This window comes from Typopeltis vanoorti, chromosome 1 (assembly GCF_054136105.1).
Source record: "Typopeltis vanoorti isolate ZY-2024b chromosome 1, IOZ_Tvanoo_1.0, whole genome shotgun sequence".
Classification (NCBI taxonomy): Eukaryota; Metazoa; Arthropoda; class Arachnida; order Uropygi; family Thelyphonidae; genus Typopeltis; species Typopeltis vanoorti.
In genome coordinates this window covers 4,131,775-4,146,590 of record NC_143549.1, presented here as the reverse complement: position 1 = coordinate 4,146,590, position 14,816 = coordinate 4,131,775, and the positions used below count along the sequence as shown (strand labels likewise).

At 33.9% G+C, this 14,816-nt stretch overlaps 1 protein-coding gene across 1 annotated transcript in view; it reads left to right on the top strand.

Annotated features, from left to right (window-relative positions):
* Positions 1–14,816, top strand: part of slim (scruin like at the midline) — a 269,055-nt gene that overhangs the window by 112,055 nt on the left and 142,184 nt on the right. The window contains exon 6 of the mRNA XM_090407794.1: positions 5,891–5,975. Coding sequence (XP_090263920.1) covers positions 5,891–5,975 — 85 coding nt within the window. The remainder of the gene's footprint in view (positions 1–5,890; positions 5,976–14,816) is intronic.

Sequence of the window (14,816 nt, the reverse complement as noted above, 5' to 3'; positions counted from 1 at the left end):
ATCCATTATTGGTTGATTTAACTTATTCACCTCCTGGTGAATTAGGGATTTCACTTCTGTCATCAGTTTCATGTCCAATTGCTCCTTACTCTCAGTCATGTAGCTTACACTACTTGAGTTTTCTCCAATATTCTTTGCCTTTCCCTTTTCATCCTTATTTCTCTTTTCTATTTCTGATTGGTTGAACGAACTATCAGTCTTATTCACAATATTCACAAGACTTGCATTGTTTGAGGGATAAAGGTCTCCTAGTATTTGTTCTTTTTCCTTAACACTTTTAAGACACTCTTCTAAAGTAGAAATTTTCTTCTTGTAGGCTGTCTCTCTTAATTCTTGCCTAACACCTTGTCTAAATTGTTGGAACACAGCCCAATCTAAGTGAGGTTTATCTTCACCAGTAACATTCAAACTGTTGGCCAAAGTTAATAATTGATTGTAAAAATCAGTAACAGTTTCTTTATCCTTTTGAACAATTTTCTACAATTTCCATAAGTTAGGACCTACACTTCTAAGTTTACAAAATTGAGACAATAAAGTGTCTTTAAATTTGGAATACTCAAACGTTTCTCGAAGTATTGGAGAAGAATGCAAAAATGTTTTTGCTTTACCTACTAATTTACTTCTAATCAGAACTAGCAATTGAAAATCAGTCCAACCTGCAATTTCTCTAAGTTTTTCAACATAGGTAAAGAAGAATAGTACATCATCTGATTCTTCACCTGAATATTGGGGAAAAACTTGTTGTGGATTTACCGTACGAAAAAATTCACTATCATTCATTTCAGAACTTGATGTGACAGCCATAGTGATTAATAAATTACTATCTCAATAAATACAATAATCTTTCTACTTTAAATAAACTTTTATCTTTGCCTGACTCCAGATTATAACCAGTTCACTGTGATTTATTTATTTCACTTTCTAAAGTTTCAGGGAGCAATTCTACGATTATTATTACTAAACTTAAATTCAATTTCTTATCTTATAGTTGTTAAATTTAATTCCTACCTATTAAATCACATCCTGCCAACTGCGCCATTTGTCGTGACGGCTATTTTCCTATCGTGTTCTAAATCCATCTTGTCTTAAGTCACTTTTATAAATAATACAACTAATTACGAAATGATCACCGATCCAAAAGTAGGGAAATTTATATTATTACTGCGCCACCCTATTCTTAGATTAGTCTATATAAATAGTAGGATCAGTTCTAAATTAAGTTAACAGTCATCTCATTAGGCCGAATTATCTATTATCATTTTTACTTGGGGTTCCCGCAAGATTCGAATGTTTATGAACGGTGCAATAATAAGGAATTCAGGCAAACACAATATTTAGATCAACAAAATAAAACATTTAATATATGATATGGTTAACAAATACAAGAACTCTATTTTAAAATGGAACTATACAATTAACTTAACACATCTTCTTAGGTCACTGATGCTAATTCAGTGTTCTAACTTTCATACACTATTCATAGTCTCAAAAACACAAATCTTCTTATCTCAAGTTAAAATAACAATTTCACATTTATTCAGTCTTCACAAATCTATCAGCTCAATGTTTATATTCACAGCAGGCAATAAATTACGTAAGCAATATTCCAAGCAAATATATTCCGGACCTTGAACATCGGAAATATATCACAGTTAATGCTAAAATAGACAAACTCATACAACTACTCTTACCAGACAATTTCTTCAACACATCAAATTATTGAGAGAGCACTTATGAATTAACTTAATTAACATTAGCGGAACACACATAATAAAATTTCTCCACAGTTCAAACTATACTACTGTTAGTCGCACTTCACTATTCCAAACAACAGTAATTAGGTACTGATATCTATTCTTATTCAGTTTTCTCCAAGTAATCAATATAACTCCTTCCTAGGGCAACATAGAATTAAATCGTAATCCAGATTAACTGGAACTAATCAGAATTTTCGCATTGACTGTCCAGTTTCCTTTTTATCTGATTACGGCATCAACCTTTCTTCATAACAACAGCTGACTTCGCTTATAATATTAAACTTTATGATTCACTACTTATTGGTTCACTTCCGAACACTATTTTCATAAATTTCAGCCCTAAGGATCTTATAATCTTGGTTCCGCAAAACTCTCTCCTCCCTCGCTTAATAATAATTTCTCTCTTCCTTCCCTGTCTTATCTCTGACCTTCCCACTTCTTTTTCTTTCTCCCTCTATCTATCTATGACCTTCACTCCCCCCTTACTTTCGAACGCCACGCTCTCTTCACTCGTGGTTGTTTACGCGTGCGTCTCCATGACAACAGACTAAGCGTAAACATTTCGCTAATGTAATGTATGCTCTTTTACTACTACTACAGTGATTACATAACATTGAATATTTCACAAATAAGAACAACAAAATATTTAAGCTACTTCATCAACTTTTTGATTGCGTATACAGTTAAATATAAAATAACACTTTACGTTACACCATATATATTTGGTTACACAAAATTCTATACATTTTATTATTCTATAAATTAATAATAGGTCAGGTTTTGAATAAATATTTAATTAGTAATTCTCAATTAAGGAATAATAATTAATTTTACATAAGCCATGATTAATATTTAATAAGCAATGTTAAATGTGAATGAAAAATAATAAATTACATAACATAGCTTCATTCACAATTTAACAAGTGTACATGAATTTAAGACCTCCATTAGCCCCAACCCTACCTTGATGCCTTATATTAACTATCCCACTCTGATTTGTTGTCCTTATTGATTACACAATATATCACAAGAAATTAATACATATCCTAGAGAATAATGGATTAAAAGGAAAAGATCTACGTATAATTATAAATATATACTGGAATCAATTGGCCTCAATAAGATATAAAATCGCATATTCTGACAACTTTGAAATTAAAAAAGGAGTAAGACAAGGATCTGTCTTATCACCCTTACTGTATAATATATATATAGTGAGCAGGTTTTTAAAGATATTTCAGAATTGAAGGGTGTAAAGGTCGTGGGTAGGAACTTCAACAACTTCAGGTAGCTTCTAACATTTGAAAGTGTCTAATTTTTTCTTTGCTTCTTTATTTTACTTTTGTAGAAAAGACTTGACCAGATATAGCATTTTGTTAATATTTTTCTTGTGTCTATGTTAATGTCTCTGGATGTTATAAGGACTATGTTAATGTCTCTGGATGTTATATCAGCTATAAGGACCGAATCTGAAGATGATCTTCAAAACTTAGTCACAGAAATTTACAATAGAAGCTTAGACATGGGATTAATTATTAACCTAAAGAAAACAAAGTGCATGATTATATCAAAAGAACCAATAAATAAGAAATTAAACATAACTGTTAACAAAAAGAAAATTGAACAGGTTCAGTCTTTTATATATCTGGGATAAATGTTTACAGATGGGGAAAATTCCCTTAAAGAAATAAAAAGAAGAGAGATAGCAAGAAAAACCGTTATTGATGTGAAAAATGTTCTGACATCCAGAACATAGACACAAGAAAAAGATTAATAAAATGCTGTTTCTGGTCAAGTCTTTTCTACAAAAGTAAAACATGGTCTCTCAGTAAAGAAGCAGAAAAAAAATTTAGAAGCTTTCGAAATGTGGACTATTAGAAGAATGTTAAAAATATCATGGACAGAGAAAATGAAAAATGAAGATGTTTAAAGAAAGCAAAAATGAAAAAAACATTAATGAAAATAATTAAAGAACAAAAACTTAAATATTTTGGACATTTAACTAGACAAGAAGGCATTCAGAAATTAATATTAGAAATGAAACTGGATGGAAAAAGAGGGAGAGGTAGGCCAGGAGAATGTGGTTTGAAGACATTAAGGATTGAACTGGCTTGAATTACCATAAATGTTCCAGAGCAGCAAAAGAAAGAAAAAAAAGTGACATGGTTGCCAACCTCCTTCTAGGGGATGACACTTGAAGATTTCAAGACTGATTTGTCTGTATGTGGGATGAAAAATCCAAGTTTCTGGGTGAAAAAACCCTGCTATGCCCATATGAGATTGGGCTAACTCACCTTCAATTGAAAAAATCCACGTAAAGATTTCTCTCATCACAACAAGAATCAAACTTAGGCCTTTTCTGATCAAAGGGTACAGTGTACCATCATTCTTCCAGTTGCACTAGGAGGCAATAATTTAAATAAATATGGTTGCATGAAACTTCCCAAAATTTGGGAAACAGTAATACTTTGAGATTTCAGTTTACATCCCAGGCTGCCAACTGGTGTCCATAGAGGGTGCTTCATATAATTAGGACTAATCTTTCTTCCATATATTTCAGTTAGTTTTGTACTGCTTGTGTGTGTGTGTGTTACAAGTCTCATTTTGTTTTTCCTAATGATGTCTCTCTAAATGAGACAAAATATTGGAAGAACCATTTCACTCCATTAAACTTTTATTGAGTTTTTCCCAGCACTTAAGCCTTAACACACAAACTGTCTTATCCCCTTTCCGCTCCCTTGGACCTTGCCAGAGCTGAAATTTACATTGAACAATTTTGCCAAAAAGCATTGCTAATTCAACTTGCACATTCTCATAGTACACAAGCCTTCCAGGCCCACTGCTGTATTCACATTTAATGATACCTCCAGTTCATCTACCTCAATGCTCACATCGGTCTCTGTCATCACATGGTTGATTTACCCTTGCAAAGTGATCACTCAGTAACTGAACTATTTCTTCTGTTTCTGTCACTTTCCTGCCATCAGCACTGAGTAAAGTTATCTTTCCATAATCATTCTTTCTCTTACTTGTTATGTAGTGAAAAAAACTTTTGGATTTACTTTGACCTGCCTAGCTAATTTTCTGTCGAAATCTGATTTAGCCTTCCTTACCATATTAGTTATTCTTTTTACTTGTGGTTTGTACTGTTCATGAGCATGCTGATCACCTTATTATTTATATATTTCTTCTGCACTGCTTTCTTTTTTTGCAGCTCTTGCTTTATATTGCTAGTCATCCATTTAATCCCTTCTTGGTTTATCCTCCTGACCCTGGGTATGCAATCTGATACTGCCTCACTCAAACAATCCTTGACCCCTTCCCATACATGCAGGCAGTCCATATAGTTTCTTATGCCATGATACTACTCTAAGTTGCCTCCTAAGTTTGTTATAATTGCCAGCTTTGTAGTTCTGCATAAAGTAATATCTCAGATCATAAACAAATCAGATTATATTCATTTCTCATAGTAATGTCTATGAGAAATTTAGTTTAATATGCATAATACTCACTTTGGATTACTCTTAATGTAGGCTTGAAAGTAATAGGTTTTTTTGTATAAGAATGTATATTTTATGTAAAGGAAACTATGAGTGAAACAGTAACGGTATTGCTGGTTTTTAACTCTCCCTGATAAATGTTTGTTGAGTCTCACAAATGCTCTTCTCTTCCTACACATACACACTTGCACATTGCAGATCTTGTAGAAAGTACTCATTTCCCACCACTTTATTAGTATTATTCTCTCAAATCACATATTTTTTGTCTTGCAAATATTCAAAGAACAGAGCACATGTAAATTTTGCACAAAAATGTGTTTTAGTGAGTGCAAGGTTTGCTATCTCATCTTGTTAAAAATGAAGTAATATAATTGTCAATAAATGGAAGATAATATTTCAGACAGTGCAGATAATATTTCTGCAATACTGAACTACTTATTCTTTGACTTATCTGAGGTTGTTAATTGATTTGAGAACAACAATTAGGAAGATAAATAGCTAAATTTATTTTTCTATTTATAGCACATGTGGTGAATATTACAGTCTTTCTGTTTTGTGCATGTTAGTTGTTAATTTAATTTCAAGACTTATCTAATTTTGTTTTATTCTGAAAGATTATTTTGTAATGCTTAGGTATCGACATGAAATTGCTATCTATAATGAAAAAATTTATGTGTTTGGAGGAGGGACTGCAACAGAGAGTTTTGGATTTAAACAGGCAAGTTGGTGCAAGTATGTTAGTTTTAAAATTTCAAACATGTTGTTAATATGTTAAAATTATGCTTCATTTTAAGTTTTAGTGAAGACTATTTAATAATCTTTTTTTTGTTATGCCACTTGGTTCATGTTTATAAGAGACTGGTAGTACCTTGAAATCACACTCCAGGACAACTTACTTTCTTACTTGACTGAATCTCTTATCAAGTTCCTAAAGAAGGCATTTAAAAAAAAAAAAAAATTACACTTTGATAAAAATAGTTATAGAATTTATACAAAGGAGTATAGTTTAAACAACAGTTCACGATTGTGCATTAAAACTGAGTTGGTGCTTTCCCCCTCTCTCTGTCTCCCTTTACCCAGTTGGCTGTAGGGTCAGATGCCACTGTTGTGTGGTTTTGTTTCTGAATGACTTAAGTTGGAGATTGTTTTCTTTGCCCTGCAAGAGAACTGTTGTCCTACTTATCTGAATCCTGAAATAACTTGAAAAAAAAAAGCACTGTGTGCTTTTTTTTTTTTTTTTTTCAAGGATCAGCTAATCCATCTAATTATCTATAATTAGATGGATTAGAGGGTTAATCCATAAGCTGATATGGATTAGCTGATCCTTACTCCACCTTATATACTAATAGATTTATTACATTTCTTGGATGAAAATATTTAATAAAACTCAAGAAGAAATTACAGATACACATGTAACAAGATCTTAGAGAGGGAATTGTCATTGGTGAGACACTATATCTTTGTTCATCATCATTTTCTGGTGTATACCCTCAAGGAGTGTACCAGAAATTGTGACCATCTAGAACATTCATAACTATTTTCCGATTTTCTTCCAAATTGCTCTGTTACTTATCATATTGATTTAATTAACTATTACATTTTTGATCTTTTAATGCACTGTGCTAACTGCATATATCTGCTTATATGCAGTTAGCAGGGTCCTCCTGATTTTTTTCCTTTCATTTTTACTTTATACATCCGTTTGTCCCTACTCTTCTATTTAAATAACCTTACTGTTGGTTTTGCCATTGATGCGATTTGTTCACGCTTCTAATTTTCCTGAGAACTGTCATGTCTGTAACCATCATTTTTTTTTTGTTCACTGCTTTTTTTTTTTTTTTTTCTCAACTCAGCTGGTCCAATCCACTTATTGTGGGTTGAACCACAATAAGTGGATTGGTAAATGGTACCAGTTTGGTATTTTGGCTGATTTTTTTCTGGTTATCTATAAATTTCTTCAGTTGGCTTCTTCTAGTTTAGCCTTACTTTTTTCGTTATCTGTTTTTTTTATCTTAATTAGATACTCTGATTATAAACTGCGCATAAAGATATAAACATATAATCTAATCTAATCTCTAGGTTTCCTACTGAAAATACATTTGTTGTTGTTTTCATAATTCTGTTCATAATTATAAAGTTTTTTTAATGTTGCCTATTTTCATAATTATATTCTATTTATTGCTGATTTTCATGGCAAGTTTGTCATAGTGATTATCTAATTTGGATAATGATTCTTCAAGACACAAAGCAAAAAATGTCATCTTTATAGAGTTAAGAAAACTGAGTTTAATACTATTTTCCTTAATAATGTGAGCCACATAGATTATAAATAATGGTATATAACCTTGCTTACACGTCATTTAAACATCTTTTAATTAAATTGAAGGATTTAACCAGTAAATCCTTCAATTTAATTTTGATTTGCATCTTATATTAGTGTGACCTCAGCATAGCTTTTTTTTTAATTAAATAGAAATCCTTAATATGGTCCCATGATTTCTTGACTATTTTTCAAAAGATAAAAAATATGGTGTTATAAATCTTTATTTATCTCATATCCAGAGCTGTTCATTATCTGTTTTGTTTTCAACAATTTTTCATAGCATATACCAGTGGGGGTCGGTGAAATTTTTAAGTGGGGGTGCTGCATATGCAATTTATTAATAAATAAATTTACATATCAAAAAATTGCTTTATTAAAAATATTTCATCCTCACCACAAACAAACACCAATAATAAGTTTTGTATCTCATAGAAATAACCCGCGCTTACATACAATTTATCTGTAAGCGATACTGCCCAAAACGAGCAGTGTCGTAATCACTTGTAATGTGCAATGACAAGTGCAAACGAATATTGACGTTAGATCATTTGTTTCATGTAACGATAATTGAAAAATTATAATTCTTTTCATATTTTCAACAGTGACACTCCTCAGAATTCAGCCTTGTATCTATAATAAATAAATAATTATATGTTATTTTAACAAAATAAAATGAGATTTACAAAAAATAGTTCACCACGAACACGCACCAATAATAAACGTTTCATATCTCACAGAAATAAAGTGCGCAAGCATACGATACACTGCCCAAACGAGCAGTGTCGGATTCACTTGTAACGTGCAATGAAAAACGCAAATGAATATCGGCGAGTCTAGATGCAATTGGTCTAATGTGATAATTCCGACACTGCATTAGGCACAGTGCATTTGTTTCATAATCTAAAGCGTTAATCGAACAGTTCCAATTATTAACTATTCAATCAATGTCAAAACATAAGCTGTAACCTTTAACATGTTGTATTACATTTATAAAATGTCATAAGCATTGTTATTATTTATAAACACAAACAAAATTTAATTTTTTTCATTTTTTCCTTGGGGGTGCTGCAGTGTCGCAGTGCTTATGTACGAGCCACCGCTGGTATATACTCAAGTGTGTGCTTGCATAAATTTTTAGTAGATCATCAAAACTAGGCAATTTTCTTACCTATTGCTGGTTGAATTCTAGTTGAATATCATCCACTCCTGCTCCACATTTGAGGTTTTTCCTGCTTTTTCTACCTCTTCTACTAAAAGATATTCATTAGTGCATTCATTCTAGATTTTTTTTTTTTTTTTTTTTTTTTTAATATAAGGCTTAATGGCTTGTTATTGGCAGGTAAATTTTTAAATTACACTTGTGAAAATTGGATATTATATAAATGGACAATGAAAAGAATACAAGCATTCAAGTTGTGGTGCTATGGAAGTCTCAAAATTTCATGGAGTGATAAAATAAAAAATGTAGAGGTGCTATGAATGATGAACATGAACAAACTAATCAGAGCCATCATGAATAGGAAGATGAGAATGGCCGGACATATAATGAGAGGGTCAATTGGAGAAAAAGTAATTTTAAAAGGAAAGATAGAGGGAACACGGGAAAAGAGGAGGAGGACATGGATAGATGATGTTCTGGAATGGATGGAAACTAAATTATATGGCGACATCAAAAGATGTGGCAGAAAATAGAGCACTGTGGAAATTCATAATTGCGAACCTTCAATACAAAGATGCCACCTAAGAAGAAGATAGAATGTGTAATCCTCTTGTAGAGGTTGCTTGAGTATTCCATCATAGGGATCACTTAAAGGTCATAGCTAGATAACTGGGAGGAGACCTCAGCATAGCTTTTTTTTAATTAATGTGGAGAACCAACCAGGACTTTTGAACTAATTTCTAGCTGGAACATCAACTGGTTAAACAAGGACCCAGCAGTTTTTCATTTGGAAACTAAGAATAATGTGAAAAAAACAACTGTTGGAATGAACACAAACTCAGACCCTACATCAGCAGAATTCAAGATAGGCACCAAAACATATAGTATATGTTTTGTATATAGAGACTATGTGGAGTATAGAGACTATACTATAAGGAGCAGCTATAGTATAGTCTTCAGCATTGAATACAAAAGCAGTCTTCTTGAATGCAGGCAATATATAATAAAGTGATATGACAAAACATCAAGATTGGGAACTGGTGTTGGATTGTGATAGAGTGGAATTTTAGGAACTCCTATTTTATCACAATCTAACATTCGTTTCCAAACAAAAAAAAAGGGAATAGAAATACAGGTGATTGCCTCTGAGTGTAAGATTTATGCTATGTAAATATATCAGGCAAGTTTCACTATGAGAGATTAAATAAGTGTGTATTTAGTACCATTCACAAATGAGTTAAAATCAGTAATGGTAGTGTAAACCTTTAGCAGAGTTTATAAAGTAATATGTATTAATAGATATAGAATGTTAGCACAAATTCAACATGAAGGGGGGGGTGAAGTCCAAAGGTCACAGAGCAGTGACGCGAGGGCTCGCCCCAAGCAAACAGTGTGACGTCAGCGCACATGCGATAGTGGAGAAGGCTGGATGCTGTGACGTAAGACCACGTGAGTGTGTTGGCTGGACATCGCGAAATGCGAGAAATGCTGAGAAAAAAGAGGGAAATATAAGGGTCATGCACCCCTGAAAAAAAGCTTTTTGTTCCTGGATCTCCTAGTGTTCGTCTCGCAGTGGTGAAGGGTGGCAGTGCATCCATACCGGAGGATTCCGATAAAGGTAGCAGCGGAACTCGCCGGTCATATCTCCGCGGAAGAAATAAGCCCGGCAGTCCATAGAAAGCCAAATTGAAGCACGTGGACATTAAGGAGAGGCAGATTCCGGTAGACCATTGACACGATACAGAACCAAAAGGCAGATAAGTAGACTTTATTTGTATTTGTATTTCACTGAATGCGAATGAGAGATTTGTGCCACATTGATAAAGCAGAAAAAGGAACATTAATGATATTGATTAAGACTGTGTTGCTATTGTTTAGAGAGGGTTGCCTTAAATCTTACTGTCTACCACTGTGATAAAGTTCCTTAATATGTTATAAGAAGTTACGAATATGTCTAGAGTGAGGAATTGCTAATTTATAAAGGGATTGTAAAAGATGTAAATGCTATCTTGTGTGGTTTTACAGAACTACTTAGAAATAGAAAGATTGTGATAATCATGCATGATTAAGGTATTTAAGAGCATAAATAAGATTCTTACTTTAGAGAATTACAGCATAATCAGTTATAAGTACATTTGTAGTATTGTAATATTTTAACTATCCTGGCTGTCAGGAACTCCCTTAAGATGGGAATTAAGCTAATAGTATTGAATGTACATATTTTTCATATATAATAAACCTTGCTTTTGTATCTAACTAAGACTATCTGTGATTTCTGGAATCTGATGCACCTCTTATAAAAATAATACGAATCTATGCGGGAGACTAGAGAAAAGTAAAGTTTGGCCACGTCTGCAAAGTTGCTAGGTATCATTTAAGTACTGTCCTGAGATCACCTCTTGATTGATAATATTTTTAATCTAATAGTGCTAAGTGGTGCAACGAAATATAAATTTTCCTGGTGTTTTACGAGAGGTAGATCTCAGACACTCTGATACTCTGGTGTTGCCTCGATCTCAAGGCAATTCCATTGTCCCCCAGAGGTACCACATGATACCCGATTGAGAGTTTAACGGAGATTTGGCCCAAAGATAGAAGAATAGATATATGAGTAGAAAGTCGACACAACACTGGACCGTGAGACTTGTTTGTGCCTGTAATCCCACAGAAGAATCTTTAACGAAGAAGTGGAGGAATTTTTTGAGCCATTAGAGATAGCAGCTGACATAAAGCAAAGAAAACATCAGTCCTTGTAGAGATCTAATCGGCACAGAAGGAAATAAATACCAGTCATATAGAACTGTGATTGGAAATGAGCGAAGTTTACCCCCCAACCGGCCACAACATCTATAGACGTTCAGCTAAATCTGGATATGAAGCTCTAACACCCATTGAATAACAGATAAGAAGTACAATTTGCACTATTTCATCCACATTGGCCGGTAGGGAGGTTAATAGTAATGGTAAATTCCTGCTAAGATTTCTGTTCCAGTCCAAGAATAGTCATCAGCATGTCAATATCATGTTCCAGCAAAAAGAATGAGCACAAATTCATAGAAAGAAGAACAAAAAAAATAAGAATGGTTTAACTGATTATAGTATTATTGAAGGCAGTATCTTCATGCTGGATCAGGATATACAGGAGATTTGAAATATGTAATAATCACCTTTTATTTTTCAACAGGTTGAAAATTGAATATTATATTGAAAAGAACAGTGTGTAGTGCCCTCTGTAGTGCAATTTCAAGAACAACAGTACATTGCGCCCTTCAACTGGAAAAGGCCGAAGTTTGATTCTTGTCATGACAAGAGGAATCTTTATATGGACTTTTTCAACTGAAGGTGAGTTAGCTGATTTTGTACGGAGGTAGCAGGGATTTTTCTCCCAGAAACTTGGGATTTTTCATTTCACATATAGACAAATCATCCCTTCAGAACATATGCAATTTACAGACAAAAAAATACTAGTTGTGGTGGTGGGAGTAGATGGTGTTGATGTAGATGATTGGTAGTTGAGATTTGGTGTAGTGGTGGAGATAGAGAATTGTACAGTAGGTGTCCTCCTGCGATGAGTCTTTGGACTCCTTGGAGGTGTCACGAATAATAAAATAATAAATAAAAAAAATGTTTTTAAAAAAGAATCAATGTTGAGCAGCTTTCATTTTGCCCATATAGAAATTGTCAAGATCGAAATTTCACTTTAGACAAATAGTTGAGAAATTGTGGGAATGTACCAAGGTTCTGTATTAATTAAAGATGCCAAGAAATTATATTCTTGGTATCATCCTTTATCAAAGCATAAGCAAATAGAGTTTGCACATGAAGTGAACTGTGGACTTGAGTATACAATATTACTGGAGAAAAATGAAGAAGGAATTTAAAACAATAATTGAACCTTGGAGAATCATTTGCAGACTCTGAAGAAAACATTGATTCATCAAGAGAGGCATGTGTGGCAAAGTTATCTGCACGGATGAAAAAACTAAAACTCTGTAGTGGCATGAAGATATTAAAGAGGCAGTCATTATGTACTCTAACAGAATACAGAAACATATGTCAACTGTATGTCAGCATTGAGAAAGCAAAGCAGTGTATAAAAGTAGCTAAACAAAAGCTATGGTAAGAATGTAGAGATAGATATCAGACAAAATATTCTGGAAGCTGTTGAAAAGCTTACAGATGGAGGAAAGAATGCTGTAAAATGAATCAGAGATGATAAAGACAACATGAATACTAAAGATAAAGTTATCCTTAATATTTATAATAATTATTTTGAAATAATACTGTTAAATGAAACAAGAAGTGACAGAACAGCAGAAAATATTCAAGAGAATTGCATTCAGAGATTGATTCTCTTAGAGTATATAGTAACTTACTTTCTAGGAAATACTTGATATATATATATGATGACTACTACTATTAACTCGGGATTGGGATATGTTCATTTTTAATATAAACTGACTAAAAATCCGAGAGTTAAATCGAGGGGAGGGCCCCCTAAGAAACACAAAGTCTATCATATCACTCCTTAAACTCATTGACCGTTCTCACTCTCACCACTCCATCAGGCAATGCATTCCACAGTTCAACCACCCTCCATGCAAAGAAACCACTCCTCATCCTCTGCTCACAGTTTCCTTTCAAAACTTCCAGGGATGGCCTCTTGTCATCACTCCTTCCCGCTGTTCAACCAAGCAAAAGAACTCCCCAGTGTCAACCCTGTAACCACCTCTCAACAGTTTAAAAGTCTCAATCATATCTCCTCTCCTTCTTCTATCCACCAAACTCTGCAGTCCGCATTCCCTCAGCTGATCCTCATAACCAAAGTTGTACAGTCCTGTAACCATCTTTGTCATCCGTCTTTGTACCATTTCCACAGTTAATTTATCCCCTTCAAATCCTGGGGACCAAATCTGAGAACAATAGTCTAAGTGTGTGTCTGATCAGAGACTTATACAATGGAATGATAACCCTTTTATCTCTGCAGGTCAGTGCCCTTCTCATAATTGCAGCAATCCTCTGTGTTACCTTCACCACCTTTGCAATATGTCCCCTAAATTTCAGGTTTCTATCAATCAACCCCAGATCTCTTGTCTCCCCTACTTCCTCCAGTATAACTCCTCTCATAGAGTATGCAGCATCCCATCGATGTTTCCCAAACCTCAAGACCTTACATTTTGCTGCATTAAACCCCCATTCATTTGCCCATCTATCTAGCTTTTTCAAATCCTCTTGCAGGGCTACCACATCTGCACTATTACTAATAATCCTTCCCAGCTTCGCATCATCCGCAAACAATTGAATATCCCCTTGCAATCCACTGGCAATGTCATTGATATAAAGGTTAAAGTACCAAGGGTCTGTATTAATTAAAGATGCCAAGAAATTATGTTGTTGGTATCATCCTTTATCAAAGCATAAGCAAATAGAGTTTGCATCTGAACTAACTTCATGACTGGGCTACTTGTATATAGAGGCTAATGGCTTCACATTGGTTGTCTTAATATCCCATAATGCAATGCACATATCCTTATGGACATGTATAATATTATGCATTATGGGAATGGCCACTATCCAGACCATTTTGACCTTTATTGAAGTCTCATCAGTGGGAGCCAGACCTGGAAATGATACTAAGGTTGAAGTAATGCAGAAGTGTTCCATATGCTTTCTTGGCATCTTTAATTTATAGTATAACCAAACTTCCTCCAGTATAACTCCTTTCTCATAATTGCAGCAATCCTCTGTGTTACCTTCACCACCTTTGCAATATGTCCCCTAAATTTCAGGTTTCTATCAATCAACCCCAGATCTCTTGTCTCCCCTACTTCCTCCAGTATAACTCCTCTCATAGAGTATGCAGCATCCCATCGTATAACCAAACTTCCTCCAGTATAACTCCTTTCTCATAATTGCAGCAATCCTCTGTGTTACCTTCACCACCTTTGCAATATGTCCCCTAAATTTCAGGTTTCTATCAATCAACCCCAGATCTCTTGTCTCCCCTACTTCCTCCAGTATAACTCCTCTCATAGAGTATGCAGCATCCCATCGATGTTTCCCAAACCTCAAGACCT